Consider the following 18226-nt stretch of genomic DNA (forward strand, 5'->3'; position numbering starts at 1 on the left):
TGGTGAACTGATATTTCGCCTAACACCGAGTTACGTTAAAAAGAGTTTATTGGAAATGTTCAATGCAGACAGACCAGGAGTTGGTGGCAGAACCAGACATGACCCAACGCAGATTGAGCACACAAGAACTGAAAACTCTACGGCAGCAGAGCACCAGTGAGGTGATGAGACGATCTGGCGGTGAGTGGGTGAGTGAGGGAGGTATATGAAGGCTGGGGAACAGGTGAACAGGGTAGGAACTGATCTGGGCTAATGACTGGTGACTGAGGAGACTGAGCTGATTGGATAGTGGCTGGTGACAGGCTGAAGCTTCATGTCCAAAACAAACCAACAAAAATCTAAATCATGACACTACTTGCTCCTACACCATACCTGTGAGATCAGCCATGGCTAATCCAAGCCCACTTGTTTCTTCCAGGAGAGACCATGGCTGGGTGGCATCTGAATGCTTTCCTGCACATTTAAGAACCTTCTGTGAACAAGAACCTGCAACAAAAGGAGACAATTTATAGATAAGGAAGCATTGGCTCTTTTTCTTACTGTGTGTCCACGTGCCTCTACAAACCTATTAAAAATCACAGTGCTACATATGGCTTTATTCAATATTCAGGTCAGAACAAAAACGCCAGCTGCTTCAAACGTTCACGCACACCTGCTGAAACCAACAAAGAAGCATAGTCAGAGTTTTCAGCAAGAAAGGACGCTGGAAAAGAATACTTCAGGGTTAACAGCTTAAAATGTCATCTCTTCATCTCTGTGTTTCAATCGTAAAGCAGCTTGGTATCTGCATGAAGCACACGGTTACAATCTATCCATATTTCTCAGCTCATTCACATATTTTATATCCTTTAAGCAGCAAAGGAAAAAAACAATATGAAATACAGTCAGTGACAGGAAAAGCCATACTCTGCGATGAAAGCCCTTTTACAGTAGCCACTTTTCAGAAAGGAGCACAATATTTAAATACCTGATATCCTCTTCCAAACCACACTTGAGAAAAAAAAAAACCTCTCTTTAGATGTGAGGGTCACACTGCACTGACAACCTGTATTTATGGCTATGTGACCTGACACCATGAAAAAGTTTTATTTCTATCAGATGTTTCCAAGCAAAGATAAGGGCAACAGAAAAAACAAGGAAAATGAGATGGAGAAACCAAGGCAAATGTGCAAACCTGTGTGCTTTAACGTCCCTTTTTATGTATATTGAGAATGTATCGGCTCTTGGTTTCATACACTGACACATGCTCATTTCCATAATGAATAAAATAGCCTTTCACCCAGAGACATCCCTTGGTCACATTCCGCCTGAGGAGCCGTATGAATTCTGGCCAAGTGCTAGCACCGTTATAAAACTTGATTGATGCAGCTTTTTTCTTTATTTCGTGTAGGATGTCATATTAGCTATATAGAAGTCGGCAACATAAGAATAAAACTATTTTCATGAAAGAAAAGTAGGCAACAGACAAGCAATGATTTTTACAGCTTCAAAGGAAGAAACCGAATCCGACCTGTAACGCTTTCCAGCCCATGAGGCAGTGTAGCTTTGTTTCCCCCAGAGCCCCGTGCTGTCAAGAGCCTCACTTCAAATACTGTTTCTCAGAGTTTCTGAGCCCCTCAGCCCTTATCCCTCTGGACAGAACCTGTGGGGGTATTCTGGACCGTATCCAAAGGGATGCAGGGATCGACGTGAACCGAATATAGAAGGTGAAGGCGAGTGGTGCTCAGTAATGTGATGAAAACTACACCTTTGAACAATATTTACCTCTAAATCCACATTGGGTTTGACAAAGAGGTCTGCAATCACATGTCAAAGAGGAGAGCAAGGTAAGGTTGATTCTTTTTTTGTCATATTTCTTAGTTTCACCCATCCCACCTATCTACTATGTGCCTGAAAGAACAAATCCCCCTGACCAGCACCCCCAGTTCACCTAACCCCCAAAGCGCAGGGCTCGGCAGCATGAATGGAGCATTGTGATGCGTCTCCGTCACGGCAGTGAATGTTTTCACTTCCATTTGATCCGTCGGCAAGGCTGCTAATTGGGTAAGCGTGTTCCCAGGTCACCGGGAGGTTTCTCTTTCCATAAATACAGAGCGCCAGCGAAGGCTTCTACAGATGTTGTTTCCCACCCGCTTCCAAGTGGGTTCAGACCAGCTTCAGGTAGTAGATGTAATTTATTGTGTCTGAAACCACACTCCAAAAGTTTTCCTTCCCTTGCTCTCCATCATCCAAAAGGCTGCAGTTTATCATCCTCCCAGGCACTGCAATAATGTTCACTATTGTCCTTATTCTCGCGCTTGAACTCCGTGCACCAAGTTGCCAGCTGAATCCCAGGTGGGACGATGACGTGGACGTGCTGTCCAGATCTGAAGGGTCCAAATTACGCTATTTTCCATGCACTGTTACATCAGTGTCAAGGTTTATGAGGTTCAGGGTTTATTTATTTGTTTTGTAGGGGAATTTAAATTTCCTCTTACGTAAGCACTCAAGACTACCCTACGTGCCAACACTAAGCACTGCAAAGAGCAGAAAGCTTAGACACATTCACAGGCACGTTTGCTACTCCCATTCTTTAGTGTGTGGTCAAAATGGTCAAATGGTCAGAGAAAATGTCCTTCAACTGGAGTCTCTCTGGGGAAGTTTCTGCGTTTGCAAGCAACCACACAGCTAAGGTGTCCTTGAATACCAGTTTCAGAGTTATTTTATCTAAAACACACATGCGCACACACACACAGATCCTTGTTTCAAATACAAAGTGAGGACCCTGCCGTGGCTTACATTGACTTCCATTCATTTTCAACCCTTTCAATGGCCTTACCCTTACCCTTACCCTGACCCTAACCCTTACCAGTATATACCTAACCCCACCCTAATCCTAGCTGACACCTTAGTGCTAAACCTAACCCCTAGCCCAGAAAAATGTGAGAACCCAAAAAAAGGTCCTCACTTTACTAGTGAAATGAGCAAACAATGTTCGCACTTAGCTGCAAGTACAAGTACAAGTACACACAAACACACGCACACACGCACACATTTTAATGGAATGGCTTGATTAATCTGGAAATCATAATCAAGATGGTTAAGACTTATCCTTTTGTAACTACAAACACAATCTCCAATACAGTGTTGAGTGGCTTGTACGTTTTGTTTTATGTTTTAATGAGTAGGGGGGAAAAAATAGATGAATTTAAATATCTTTATAGCAACAAACATGTCCATAAAAGTGGTTAATCTCAAAGCAAAAACAGAGGATATGAAGTATGCTTCAGATTTGCCCTGTTTCCTTGAAAAACAAGAAAGCTTCCACTAAAAAGTTTATATTGAGCGCCCTCCCTCGACTCTTGTGTGAGCTAATGGCGCCACCATGTGGCATTGAGAGCACCTATTCCTTTAACCATGTTTATTACCGTTGATCTGCTAAGTGTAGGCAAATGGTTTGAGGGATCTATGTATAGACAGAGGTTTTACTGAGAGTTGTTTTTTTTTTTTTCCAAGACTCATACTAATTATTCGTCAGCTGCTTTACAATACAGAGCCAGCTTTATTAGCATGGATATGCTTCATTTTCTATTTTAATGCCACGCTGTGTAACATTGTTTGTCAATGCATACCCAGCAGTGGTGCAAAAAAAAAAAAAAGAAAGAAAAGAAATTATATAAAAGAGAAATCAGATTTTGGAATGAAGCCAATAATAAATACAGACTACAAGTCACATATAGACATCCTGTAGGTGCATCTAAATAAAATTGAATACCAGCAAAAAGTTAAATTATCATGGTAATGGTGGACTAAATATATATTATATAATTTTTCTTTTGAGTAACATGATTTCTTTTCAAGCATTTACTTGTATTAATACTGACAGTTTTAGTTCACAGCTCAAGAATCCCAAGGTTTCCTAAGAAACACAGAGTACTACTCAAACTAATGAAAAAGGCTTGGTTGAGCACAAGCAAAACACGTGCTTGTGTTATATAATCATAAGAAGACTTGAAAGTTGTCCAGTAGACAGTGATACCACAAGTTGATTAAGTCACAAAGGTCACTACTGAAGACGCTGGCTGCTTGCCAACACTACATCCACGTTTTCATGGAAAGTTGAGTGGAAGGGAAACATCTGGTAGAAAGAAGGTGGCCCCAGCAACAGGGACAACCACAGACTGGAAAGGATTGTACAACAAAGCCCATTTAAGCATTTGGGTGAGCTTCAAAGGGCATGAAGGACGTAAAGGACAGGACTTGTTCAGTGGTCTAACTTCCTTTTTTCAGCTGAAAGAACAATTTGCGTTTCACATGGAAATCAAGGTACCAGAGCTCAGAGCAAAAGGGGCACAAAATCAAAGTTGAAAGGAACCAGCCTGTGTGTCAAATTATTTCAATTTTTGAAATAAGTTACTGACAAACAAACAAACACTGGGATTATATACTAACTCCTGTGAGGTAGAAATTTCACTCACGTACAACCAAATGTAAAAACAAATAACAAAAATAAAACCATTATGCTTCCCCTAAGCTAAACCAGAAGGTGGCAACCTAACCACATGCATGAGTGCAAGATGAAATGACAAAATTAAATTAAAATGAAATTAAAACAATTTAAAAAAAATCTAAGGAAAAATCTTTCACCCGACACAGAAAATGCACACAATGTATTCAAAGTTACAAATCTGACCATAAATCACTGTGGCTGGCTAAATAGCTGTGCAAAAACATATGAGCAAATAAGGCTAGCCATCAGTGTAACTGATGTGTAATTGCAGCTTCATAAACAAGCAAAATAACATGGAAAAAAAGATTAACTAAAGTGATTCACGGGATTTATTCATTGAACAAGATGTGGGTGTTAAAAGAAGTGGGCAGGTTTTGGCTGAACTTAAACATTACTCATCTTATGGTAGGCTTGTTTCTTTCAAAAACAATAAAAGTTCACCTTAACAACACCTCCAGTTGAAGATGTAAACGCAAATTCCTTCATGTTTTAAATCAACCAAAGACAAAAACACTATACTTATTTTTTTAAAAAACATGTATTTTAAAAAAAATTACATTTATTTTTTTATTTATTTTTTGCTGGGTAGTATTAGAATATGTTGGATTTTGGATTACACACAAAGAAATGATTAGTTAAAGAAAAGATTCAGAATTATATATTAAAATTATATGCCAAAAGTAATTTTAGTTTACAAAAACTTTGACATACAGTTCCAACTCTAACATAAAACAACAGTAGATCCTCAGAACACATAACAGCATTTGCAATCAACATTTGCACTTATTTCCAAAATGTGTTGCCTCGTTGATCTTACACTCTGTTGTAGCTGTTGTGGTATTTATTAAACCCAAATACTGGGATGTTTGGACAAAAGCATATAGTTTGTGTTGGTGTTTGGATAGTGTTAGCCAAACATTAGGTCCAACAGTGATACCTAGCAAGGGATTATAAGAAGCCAATGTGAACTTTGACCTCTGCTCCAAAATGACACCTTTATTGTACAGAGTAAATAACAAACAAAGTGATTCTGTAATCGTTTATATTCTATTCTCGAGGATCAGGAGACTCTGAGGCAGCTTTCCCCATCAGGCTGTCAGGAAGCACAGCTCTTCCTGCTATTCCACCCTTCTCTGCTTATTTTCAGCATTCACACTATGACATAAAAAATGGTTAATGCAGACAAGCCACATTTTATACAGTGACATATGTGGAGGACGGACGGACGCACGGACGCACGGACAGATAGATAGATATTTTATCTTGGAGACAACATCATCAGAAATTGCAACAGACTAGCGACCTGTCCAGGGTGTAACCCACCTCTCACCCACGGACCGCTGGAGATAGGCACTGGCCCCCTGCGGCTCTGCTTGTATAAGCGGGCATTGACGATGGATGGATGGATGAAATCACTTAATTCTTTCTTCTATGTTATTTTATTCTTCTCTTCTGAATAGACAGCTTACAAAATAGTCCATTATCAGTCATTAAATGACAGCAACAGTGCTTTCTACAACACCAACCAGCTGAACTTTTAATAAGTAACTCAGTTTTCCACCTCAATCCTGTTTGTTTTTCTACCACACTTTTTCCTTCCATTAAACTTTTCATTTCGTATGAAAAGTATGCTTTTGCGCACACAGCACTCTGAATGGCCCACTTCCCTACCAAACAACCTTTACGGCTTCCCCTCCTCAAAGCGCTCAAAGCGGGCGTCACCGACTTTCTGCTGAACCCCAGTCCATTCAGCAGTCCTATCCAGGATGGTCTGACTCTAAGCCATACAGTCAGACCACACATGGCCATACGATATAGTACTTCTGTCAGGCCATACCATGGTCATCACAGGAGACCTCTGGTCTTGCAAAACAATGTTAAAACTTTCTGAAAAACTGAATTTTTGATTTCCTTAATTTGAGCATTATGAGCAAGAACCAATATTGGCCACATAACATGGGAGTTTCACTTTTTGGACTGGCACTGTACGATAAAAAAAAATAGTTTCTGGACATGCACATTTACATATATATATATATATATATATATATATATATATATATATATATATATATATATATATATATATAGATAGATAGATAGATAGATAGATAGATAGATAGATAGATAGATAGATAGATAGATAGATAGATAGATAGATAGATTATGCTTTTACCTCAAGGTCTTACCCCAGTTAGTTGTACTGTAGTAATTTATTTCCCTTCTACATAGGCAATTAGCAGAATATTGACTTTTTTCAGCTAGAATTTGGACATCAAGAGGATAGCGCAAAACTCCCCAAGCGCTGAAATATATCTCGTCCAGACTTTATTTAACTTGCAGGACGTTTTTTTTTTTGTTTGTTTTGTTTTTTTGGACCTCAAATTAGTCATAGGAATTACACCACCATACTCTTCGTCCGGCCACATCATGGACTTTTTAAACAAACTCACCTGTGTTACTCAGGGGTTACTCATCTCAACGCGCGCGCTTGGTCACTTCCTCCTACGTTTCCACCTTCTCTCCCTTCCCTACCTGTCTCAACTGGGCGTGTTTTTTTTTTTTTTTTTTTTTCAAGAACTCCCGAGGGAGCTTTATTCGCCGATTCATTTCGCTTGAAAAGAAAATTTCTAAGAATAGCCCACCCGGCAGAAAGCTTAAGTCAAGGTAAGAGCGCTTTCATATTCAAAGTAACTTGGAGGGGGACCGCGTCCTGGTTCTGCGTGGCACGTCTACCCAGCTGCGTGGGATCAGAGCCGGGCTCCTCCGGACCCGAGGCAAAAGCCCCACCACAGGGGCCGTGAATCAGCGTTCAGGCCAGCGGAGGAGGAAGTGCGTGTGGCTGGTGTTCTGCTTGGTTTTCTTTTAAAAAACCTATTGTCTGGAGCTTTATTATGTTCTGGGACTATTAAAACCTTTTATTTGCGGGACCATCAAATTGTGTGGTCAGTTGTCAAAGGAGGCTGGTTATGAACACCGTCTTCCTATTCTGTAAAAGTGGGTGTTCATTACATGTAGCGCTACGTGCGTGTCGTGCTTCGTGTCATAAATTAAAAAAATATGAGACAAATTAGTATTCGAGATGTAGGGTATACCTCTAATACCAACAACAACAAAACCATAACTGCTACCAGACTGGAGTTTTTCCTGCTCTTTTACTGTTGCTGGTATATTCTGGGGGCCCAGCTTCATCATGCTCCAACACATCTCAACAAGTCTTCCCTCTCAGCAGGCTCACACTTTGAACTGTACCCTGCAGCTGCTCACAACGCAGCAGCAGCACAAAGAGAATAGAGCGTGTTCATTAATCTAGCCTCCTTGCAGCACAGTCTCACCCAGAACTCACTTCCAGAGAGCAGTGTGTGGGACAAGAAGGAAGCAAGTGGCTTTTTGCCCCCCCCCCCTCTTCTTCTGATGATGATTACACCAGTCTAGGCTGGGTTGCGTCTGTGTGTTTATTCTCAGTATTTCAGACATCTGATTAACAGATCCCGGTGCGGTGTGGGCTGATGATTGTTGTTTTCCTACCTTGCCTCTTGCACCAGAGTCGTGTCCCTGCTCGTCACATTCCTCAGCAGTACCCTCTGTTCTCCTCCCCCCCAGTCCTCATCTCCCCCTACATGCACGCCTCAAGTCTTTCATCTGTTCGCTCTGTTTATTTTAAATCGGCCAAGTGTCCAGAAGATGCGTCCCGTTTTTGGAAAAAGGTTTTGCAGCGTCGTCGCTTTCTGTTTGTCTTTTTTTTCCTTGCTTGTGCCACCCTGCTTGTATGTTACAGTGCTATTAAAAATGCATTGACTGATACAGTAGGAGTAGTTCAGGGGGCTGCGGTATCATTGCAGAGGCACTGCAGCAGTGAGACAAAAAGTTGTTTCACAAGAGAGGCTGGGTACAGACCTTATGCGTCAGTGATAATGTTGAGAAACAACATCTAATCCACTTTTAATCCACTTTTTTTTAAAACCTTGGATGTTTCCCTACAAAACAGCTCAGGGGAAGACTCAACATAAGAGAACCACAGAAATTGTGGTGTCGCTCCACAGCACGTAATCATGGTTTTCCTGCACTTTTTCTTATGTTTCTTTCTAACAAGGCCATGATCAAAGCTGCAAAGGTTGGAGAAACATCATGGCAGCTGTCTGTGCACGTGGATCAGAAGCAAGGCGACGAGTCCATGAGGTTCAAACTCAGGGTGAAAGGTGACTTGCACATCGGAGGCCTCATGCTTATGTTGGTGGAAAAAATCAGTAAGTGTCTAAAAATAATCGACGAGAAGTTGCACAAGCTTGGTTGATATTTGCACAGCTAGAGAAAAAGAACAGCCGTTATTCTTTTGATTGCGGGTGTTCAGCAATAATAAAAAAAATAATACTAATTTACTTGTCATATCTGTCTACATCTGACTTAACGTGGCTACTATCTGCTGCTGCGACAGCTGTGTTTGTCAAGCCACTCCCTTGTTTGGGCTGCGTTTCTCTGCACCGCTGTGCCATTGTTAAGCCACAATGCATCGGCATGTGTAGCCTCAGGGGGCAAAGTATGATCACACCCTCATCTGAGTTTTTTTTTTTTTTCCTGCAGTCTTCAGTAGACGTGGTGGAGCTAATAAACATAATATCAGGGGATTCTTTTTTGTTTTGTTTTTGTTTTTTTGGGAGAGGTGGTTCAGAGCTCATGAGACATAAGTAGATGACTAAACATCTTGTCATCAACAGATGGATTTCAGCCCAGTATTACAAGATGATATCAGGTAGACTCATTAAACCACACCACCTACACACCAGTGGGTACAGGGAGTATTCCTGGTGCTAGCAGCTTTTAAAGTACATCGACTCTGAATAAAGAGCAGGTTTTCAAGTCAAATAAATCCACGTCGTCAGCCAAAGAGCCTGTAACTTACGAAAAAAATTGAAATAAAAAAACATTTGCAATTATAGCAAAATGGGGGAACATTTACATTTAGGTACAGGAACTTGCCAAAGTTTGTCATATTGCCACCACAAACCCCAATTTTTTTTTTTTTTTTTGTTTTTACAAATAAATCATCAAATCCTCATCTGAAAAGGGAAAGAGTGGCAATCCATCTAAACCAGTGGTGTCCAAAGTCAGTCCTCAAGGGCTGGTGTCTTTCCTGTTTTAGGTGCTGTCCTGGATTGACACTGCTGAGCCTAATGAGTGCTTAATTTCTATATCTCTGCTGACCTTGATGACACACTGAGAAGGTAAATCATTCACTTGAATCAGGTGTGTCAGAGCAGGAAAAGATATAAAACATGCAGGAGACCGGCCCCTGAGGACTGGAGTTGGACACTCCTGAGCTAAACACGCAGCCCAGGCAAGAGCTTCCGTTTAAAGGTCTGCCACCAGCCATGCACAGGACACAGCAAGCAGGAAGATGAAACCAAAATTAAACTTTTTGACCTATGTGTGGTCAAAAGCTGACCCCTGCATTCCACCCTTAACTCCCCAATTCCCGCCATGGAAATCTGTGGCAGGAGCATCGTGATACTTGGAGGCATTTCTTTGGCAGAGACTGGGAAGCTGATCAGATTTGATAAGAAGATGGCTGGGGCTAAATGTTGGGCCATCCTGGTTAAAAATCAGTTAAAAGCTGCAACTTTTAGCACGATAATAAAACCAAACATGCAGCTAAGCCTACAATGGAGCGGTTTAGAACCAAGCATTTTTATTTGTAAGAACGGCCCAGTCAAAGGCCATATTTAAATCCTGTTGGGAATCTGTGGTGATACTTAAAAACTGACTTTCACGTATGCTTTCCATCCAGTCTGGCTGCAAACCTTGTAGAGACGTACTTAAAAAGACTTCCAACTGTGATTCCAGCAAAAGGAGGTTACAGAGAGTACTGACTCAAAAGGGTTGAATACAAATGCTCGGCACGTTTTTCATGTTTTAATTTGCTGAGAAAGAAAATGATGTATCCCTCTACTTGGTCTTCTCAATATGTCCCACCTTGTGTTTGTCTAATACGTGCATTGACGTTTATAATGTGTCCAAATCGAAAATTGTTGATGTTGTGTGAGTAATTTTGCAAGGGCCTGTTAATAAAAATTATGCCTCATTCAGTTTTCACTTAAAGCTAATAGATAATTCAAACTACCTCAGACTCAATTAACCATCATTAATAGAAAAGATAATGGGATTTTAGAGCCTACGTGGGATTTTGCTAATAGAAGTTGCAGGACTGTAAGACACATTTGATTCTGTGTTCGCCTACAGAGACTCAGCAGGACTGGTCCGATCATGCACTGTGGTGGGAACAAAAGAAATGCTGGCTGCTCAGAACCCACTGGACATTGGACAAGTATGGGATTCAGGTAAGCTGAACGCCAGCCAGAATGAAACATTTCAAGCCCGTAGCAAGTCACAGCTCTCACAATTTCCCCACAATTTATGCAAGGAATCAGAGAGCTATTTCCATGGGAATGGCTCTTTAGTCAAAACATGATAGATAAATCCTGTGTGCGCTTCCAGGCTTGAAATGTGTGTAGCTGGTTTTTATAGCTGACCTTGAAGGCTAATAAACAAAATGATATATCCACTTGCAAACATTCTGAAAGCTCATTTATAACTATGTTTAATGGAGCAAGAACCATCTAGTGTTATTGATAATTATGTGCCAAATGTTTGTTTGTTCAATAGCACACATACATGGGAAACAGTATTTTAGGGGGATGCTGTGCGTGGCAGACCCATACATTAAAAATCATTCCAAAATGAAATGCAATAAAAAAAAAAAAAGTTGGAGAGAGGTTTATTTCGTTTTTGCACCTACCACCACAGGCTGATGCTGACCTGCGCTACACTCCCCAGCACAAACCACTGTTGCTACAGCTACCCAATATGAAAACCATCAGAATAACAGTCTGCTTCTCCAGTATGGTCTTCAAGGCAGTGGAGGAAATCTGCAGAGTTCTCAGTAAGTTTATGTGGACATGGATTTTTTTTCTGTCCTAAGGGGGAAAAAAATGTATACTCTTCCTGATCACTCACAACTTCTCTTTTTTTTTTTTTTGCTCCATCATAGACATTAGAAGATCAGAAGAACTCTCTCTGCTGAAGCCTCCCCCTGATTCCTCCAAGAAGAAAAAGAAAGATAAGAACTTGCCTCAAGAAGACATCTGGGACATATGGGACTCACTTAACATGGGACAGGGAGGAACAGGTATTTCAGCAGCTTTCGAGATCAGACTAGAAAGTGCCGTGTGAGACAGTGTGAAAGCGGTAGCGTCTGAAGAAAATTCTTCTTTTATGTCAGAACTGCTTGAGACAGGCATTTGGGAGACTCTGTCAACGTGGAAACTTTTAGCTGTTTAGGTCTGGTCTTTATGGAAGAGTGGCCTGAAGAAATTTCATGTTAATCATGAGAAGTGCATTTTGCTACAAGCCAGATGGAGGGCACAGCAAACACGTGGAAGAAGCTGCTCTGATCAAAAGGATCCAAAACTAAATGTTCGAAACAATTTGTATAGAGGGAAACTCACACTGTGCAGCACCCCGATTACTCTGAACCCACTTTGAGACATGGCGGAGGCAGCATCATGTGGTGAGGAGGCTTTTGCTCAGCATAGACAGGGAAGATGGTAGTAGTTGATGGGAAGATGTAGTGATGGTAGAATTTAAAACTTCACATCTGAAGGCCATTTTTTTTCTCACACATTGAGAGTGTCACCAGGTCCTGAGCTGTTAATGTCAAATGTTTGGTGTCATCGTTGAATTTTGTTTTCTGTAGTCTCTTTTTTTTTCTTACCTCCAACAACCCAGACTCCTTCAAATATAAGTGGATATGTCGGTAAGATAAATCTAATCTTATTTCCCACAATTATTAATTCTCAATTATCCCCAAACAAGGCCCATTGTATAACAAGACGATGACGGCAACCTATGACCCGGAGAATGGGATGCCCATGTCCGCCACAAGCCTTTGGTTTGGGGAAAACCCCTTAGCTGAGTCTCAGCCAAACCTACCCCCTGCGGAGCTAGCCAAGATATATCAGCCGCTGTCGCTCGTGGACAAAGCAAACAACAACGGCGGGTAAAATCAGAAACCCTTCAGCTCGTCTCATCTGTGTTTTCATCCCCAGACCATCTGACTGTTTGTTGTGATTGACAGGTGGCTCGAGTCGTCTCGTTCACTCATGGAGCAGGAAATTCAGGATGATGACAAGTTGTTGCTTCGCTTCAAGTACAACGTCTTCTTTGATCTCAACCCTAAAGTAAGATGGTGCTTTCCGCTGGGAACAAAAAGTTACATTTTATTCAGGAAATCCCCTGAAACAAAAGATGAGCCATCCAGGCTTGAGGTTCTACATCTAAAATTCAGTTTCCTCTGGGTGCTTTTTTTGTATTTTCCAGTATGACGCTATCAGGATAACCCAGCTGTACGAACAGGCCCGGTGGTCCATCTTGCTTGAGGAGATCGACTGCACAGACGAAGAGATGCTGATGTTTGCTTCTTTACAGGTGAACCTGATGCAAACACATGTATGACAATCAGGGAACAACTTGTTCAAATAGCAGTACAAATTCAGATGTATTTTTATAATTATATTATTATTACAATGATATATAATTGTTGTCTAATTCAGGTACATTTGTGAAAGAGGCTAAAATCTGGGTTGTGAAAGCTGAAATGTACAAAACATAATACATTTACATTGAACAACCTACTAACATGTAATTAGTTAGTAGGAATTAAAATTCCTCCTGTGCTCCTACAGGCACTGGAGGATTATTATTAAAGCCCGGTTTCTAGCTAGTTTGTAATCATGCACGGTTGTTTTTTGGGGCTACAGTTAATTTGACTGAATTAGTATGGTGTAAATTATTTTTATGCTTTTAAGCTCAAAATAGAGGATACCAGGCTTGGTATCAAAATACACAAATGGACCTGCCAGGACATGAGGAAAATCCCACTCTGTGTGGGAAGATAAGTAAAAGAGAGAGATCAGAATACAGACATAAGAAGGCGAAATAACTACACTGGTACATTATGAATTTTAGAGCCCCAACTTATGACCTGGATTTCATACCTAACAAGCTAGATGGCGTAAAAGTGTGACTGGGCAAGGCTTAACAGCTTCTTGCATTTTTTGTCCTAAAGCCACTTTAAGGGATTTCCAAACACTGAGGGATCAATACCAGTTAAGCAATAAGTTAAGTCTCCAAATCTGGCATTATTTACAGAACTCATTACCTAAAAACTGGGAATTTCTTCTATTGAAAATCTTTGCAAAGGTTACCTGCAAGCCCTGCTCCACTGGAATAGTTATAAAGTCAGTTAAGAGTTCAACCTTGTTTTAGAGCTAAACTAAGCAAAATAAAAGTTAGGGGAACAAAAGGATTTTTGATCCCCCACAAAAAGTACAAAAAAAACCTAATACTTACCTAAAGTTGTCAAGCTGATCTTCCCTGTGAACAAAGATCAGCCATCCTCGGCTCTTATTCTAAGGCAAAGGGTAAGAAATCACACTGAATCAAAGGAGTTTTTTTCTTACCTACAGACCAGCGCAAAGACTGGCTTCTGACTCTTACTAGTCTTAGTTTATTCATAACTATATTAGTCCAGTTGGAGAACCTCCTAAGGATTTTGTAAATCAGAGATCTTTTGCGCTTCCATTTTTCTAATGGGAAATAATTCATTTTTTTCAGTATCACATTTGCAAACTGACCAATTCAAACGAGCACCTGGAAAACTCCAGTGAGCCAGAACTCGATGAAGTAGAGGCTGCCCTGTCTAACCTGGAGGTGACTCTTGAAGGCGGACACACGGACCGAATTCTGGTAAATATATATTTGGGAACAATCAAGCCATGTTAAAACTTTAGGCTGAAGATGAGTTACAGCTGAACACCTGATTTTTAAATTGCTATTGGTAGGTATGACTTCACAAATTTGTCCCAAGATGATGTTAGGGAATGACAGCAGTTGTTTTCCTTGCCTCCAGGAGGACATTACAGACATTCCAGAGCTGGCAGACACCCTTCGGCTATTAAGGTAAAAATCCCTTTTATGCACGCCACAATCATTTTGTGTTTACTCATTTGCATGTGAAGTACAGCTGTCCCAATTTATTTGCTTAAAATGATAATATCAAAAACCTACTGTGTAGACAAATCAGAGCCAAGTGCATGTCTTGGGTTGTTGTTTTAAGAAATTCAGCAGTTTTCAGAACCATCTTGGTAAATGCTCTGCAGAAGCAGTCTAGATCAGTTAAAAAATGAATTCATTCTCATAAATTATTTATCTTGTTTGGGCTCCATTGGTGTGTGTGTGTGTGTGCACGTGCGTGTGTGAAAACAGGCCCAAAAGACTGACCCTTCGACCATACAAAGACTACTGGTTTGTGTTCAAGGACACCACTATCTCGTATTTTAAGAACAAGGAAGCTGCCGACGGAGAGCCACTCGAGCAGTTTCACCTCCGAGGTAGGTGGCTAAAGGATGACCCGGATAACTCAGAATTTGCACACATATCCCAAGCTTTGAACATCTCTATGAGCACTGTAAAATTATCATCCAAAAATGGAAAAGAGGGCAGGAATTACTTACGCCTACCAATAATTGGCCATCCACCTAAACTAACAGATTAGTCAAGGGGAGCGTTAATCAGAGAAGTCAAGGGGCCCAGTGTAATTCTAGTGGAGCTGCAGAGATCCACAGCTAAGGTTGATAGGTCAGCTATTAATTGTGCACTCTACAAACCTTGCCTTTATGGAAGTTTAGCAAAAAGAAAACCCTAGTTGAAAAAAGATATGTTTACAGTTGGCCACAAGCTACGTTAGGAAGCACAGCAAACACGTTTAAAAGGGTGCTCTGGCCAGACCATTTCAGAACTACACTTTTCTACATGCAAAATACTTTTTGTGTAAAATGAATGCACCATCCCTGGGTGACAGAGATTTGTGGTAGCATCATGGGTTGAATTTGTCCAGCAGAGACGCGTAACCTAACCAGAGTCGGTGGATAGATGGAGGATGCTAAACAGGAACATTGCTTTTGCTCCTTACTGTGTTACAATTTCTTCAACTTGAATTAACAGGGTGTGAGGTGGTCCCAGACGTCAATGTCACGGACAAGAAGTTCGGCATCAAGCTCCTGCTGCCAGTTGCTGACGGGATGAATGAAGTCTACATCCGATGTGATAATGTAAAAGTCCACTTTACTACCTAAGTGTTTTGCTGTATTGTAATCAGCCACAATCATTATTCTGAAGCAGATTTTTGCTGCGAGTATCTCCTGGTGAACTTTCTTCGCTCCGGTGTAGGAAACACAGTATGCTAAGTGGAAAGCTGCATGCATGCTAGCCTCCAAAGGCAAGACGATGGCCTACAGCTCCTATAAGACAGAAGTGAGAAACATCCAGTCTTTTTTGCAAATGAAGAGCCTTGCGCCCCCTCCTGGTCAGGCCGCTCCGGACCTTGATGAGATGACAATGAATGCCGAGTGTTTTGTTTCCCCTCGCTATGCCAAAAAGCACAAGACCAAGCAGGTTTGTTTGATGGATGCCTCAGATATATCTGATTTCACCAGCTGCTATGCTAGATGTTATTGCTAAATCTTCCTGTCATGGTGGCATCAAGCTAACAGCCCGGATCCTAGAGGCCCACCAGAACATAGCAAAGCTGTCATTAATGGAGGCCAAGATGCGCTTTATCCAGGCTTGGCAGTCGCTTCCAGAGTTTGGCATCAACTACTACATTGTCAGGTAGAGTCAACGTTTTTCAGTACCGTGCAACTAGCGTCATGTTTGATTAACATAACTGAAAGATTTGATGTATTTGCTTTTCAGATTCAAAGGTAGCAAGAAGGACGAAATTCTTGGGATTTCATACAACCGCATGATTCGTATTGACATGTCCTCTGGCTTGCCCGTCACCACATGGAGGTTCGCCAACATGAAGCAGTGGAACGTCAACTGGGACATAAGACAAGTGAGAGACCGGCCTTCGTATAGAACTGTATCTTTTTGGAGTGTTTCCTTCCCAAACAAACTGCCTCATAGGACTAAAAATGTCATTGATATGTGATTTCAGGTGACCATAGAATTTGACCAGAACGTGACAATAGCCTTCTGCTGTGTGAACTGCGACTGCAAGGTGGTCCACGAGTTCATTGGTGGTTATATCTTTCTCTCCACACGATCAAAAGACCAGAATGAAACACTAGACGAAGAAATGTTCCTTAAACTCATCGGAGGCCAAGAATAACCAAAGACAGGCTGTCTGTCCATTTCGTACTGATGTGCGTGTTCTCGTTGGCATAAAACTATGCTTGCATCTTTAACGGTGAACCTTGAAAAAGTCACTGCAAAGGAAAAGGGCTCTAACACTAATACTGAAATATATCTTCCTGCACAGAACCACATCACAGTTTGCGTTATGTTTTTTTTTTTTTTTTGTCTTTTATACACAACATAATTATGTCGATGTAAATATGTAGTTAGGATTGTCTTTTTAAAATATGGATGAGCTGATATGTATGAGAAGCTAGCTCTTTTTAACATCAAACAGATGTATTTCTGTCATTAGTGGCACAAAATTAAAACCATTAGGGGGCTTTTAATTGAATTGTTTTTCATTCTTGTTCAAAGTGTGTGAAATTAATTTGAATTCTCAATTTTTTAGCTGTGTTTACAGTGAAATAAAATGATGAAAATGTTGTACCGTGTACCTTGAAACAGACAGTTTCTTATTCTACCTGTATGTTGAAAGATATTGATGTACACTGTACTCTTTGTGTGACACGAAATCAGAATAAACTTCTCTTGTTTTAGATTAAGATTCCCAAAATTATTTGTATCCGATAGATACAAGAATAATGAGCGATAAACATATTTGTTTTGTCTTTTCTAATCGGAAGGATTTTTTCATACATTTCATTAATTATTAGTAGCATTGCCTAAACTGTGTTACTTGGGTCAAATGTTTGGGGACCCCTTCCAAAGGTTATCCAACTCATGAAGGCTGGCACAGGTCTTTAGCCCATTCGTCTTGGCAGAACCGGTGTAACTGAGTCGAGTTTGTAGACCTCCTTCTGTGTCATTCACACCTTTTTAGCTCTACCCACAATTTTTCTGTGGGACTGAGATTAGAGCTTGATTCCAGGCACTCCAAAACCTTTACGTAATTGTTGTTAAGCCACCTTGTGATTCATTTGGTGGGGTTTTTTTGTGTCATTGTTCATTTAGAAGACTCATTTGTGTATAAGCTTTAATTAGCTGACTGTTGTCTTAAGAAGTTGCTTAAATATTTTGACTCTGCTGATAATTCCAACACATTTGTGTAGTGCAGCAGCGTATTTCATCTCCTGCAGTAGAACATCCCCACAGCATGATGCTGCCCCTATCCACATTTGGGCTGGTGTGCACAGGTTTGCGTACTTCCCACTATGTCTTTAAAAATTGAACAGTGGTCATTATAGCCAAACATTTGGGTTACCCAAAGATGAACTCGACTTATGGAGGTGCAAGGATCATTTCTTGATATCTTGACTGATTTCTTTGGATTTTTCCATGATGTTGCAAAAGAAGTAGAATGTTTGAAGTGTACCTTGAAATACGCCCAAGGTGTGCCTCCAGTTGACTCGAATGTTGTAGATGAAACCATCATATTACAAAGCCATGAGAGCCTTTCCCAAACTGTTCAAAGCTATGATAATCATAGTTTGCCAACTTCTGAATGTTATTATTATTGCTGAATGACAAACATGGGACTCATTC

At 40.7% G+C, this 18226-nt stretch overlaps 1 protein-coding gene across 3 annotated transcripts; it reads left to right on the forward strand.

Annotated features, from left to right (window-relative positions):
* The first annotated feature begins 7039 nt into the window (after positions 1 to 7039).
* On the forward strand, positions 7040 to 17282 carry fermt1 (fermitin family member 1). 3 transcript variants are annotated; one of them, XM_012866658.3, is made up of 16 exons: positions 7040 to 7156; positions 8583 to 8736; positions 10727 to 10824; positions 11291 to 11426; positions 11535 to 11672; positions 12359 to 12542; positions 12621 to 12723; positions 12863 to 12970; positions 14159 to 14290; positions 14454 to 14503; positions 14810 to 14934; positions 15548 to 15654; positions 15773 to 15997; positions 16089 to 16213; positions 16298 to 16439; positions 16542 to 16781. In XM_012866658.3, exons 2-16 carry the CDS (start codon positions 8586 to 8588, stop codon positions 16713 to 16715), a joined length of 1998 nt encoding a protein of 665 aa, XP_012722112.2. In that variant the 5' UTR covers positions 7040 to 7156; positions 8583 to 8585; the 3' UTR covers positions 16716 to 16781. The 3 variants fall into 3 exon arrangements, with proteins under 3 accessions (XP_012722112.2, XP_021174280.2, XP_035990092.1); XM_021318605.2 differs by lacking the exon at positions 7040 to 7156 and adding an exon at positions 7178 to 7321; XM_036134199.1 differs by lacking the exon at positions 7040 to 7156 and having other exon boundaries at positions 8586 to 8736; positions 16542 to 17282.
* The last annotated feature ends 944 nt before the right edge of the window (positions 17283 to 18226 follow it).

The sequence above is a fragment of the Fundulus heteroclitus genome, unplaced genomic scaffold, assembly GCF_011125445.2.
Source record: "Fundulus heteroclitus isolate FHET01 unplaced genomic scaffold, MU-UCD_Fhet_4.1 scaffold_76, whole genome shotgun sequence".
NCBI classification, from domain to species: domain Eukaryota; kingdom Metazoa; phylum Chordata; class Actinopteri; order Cyprinodontiformes; family Fundulidae; genus Fundulus; species Fundulus heteroclitus.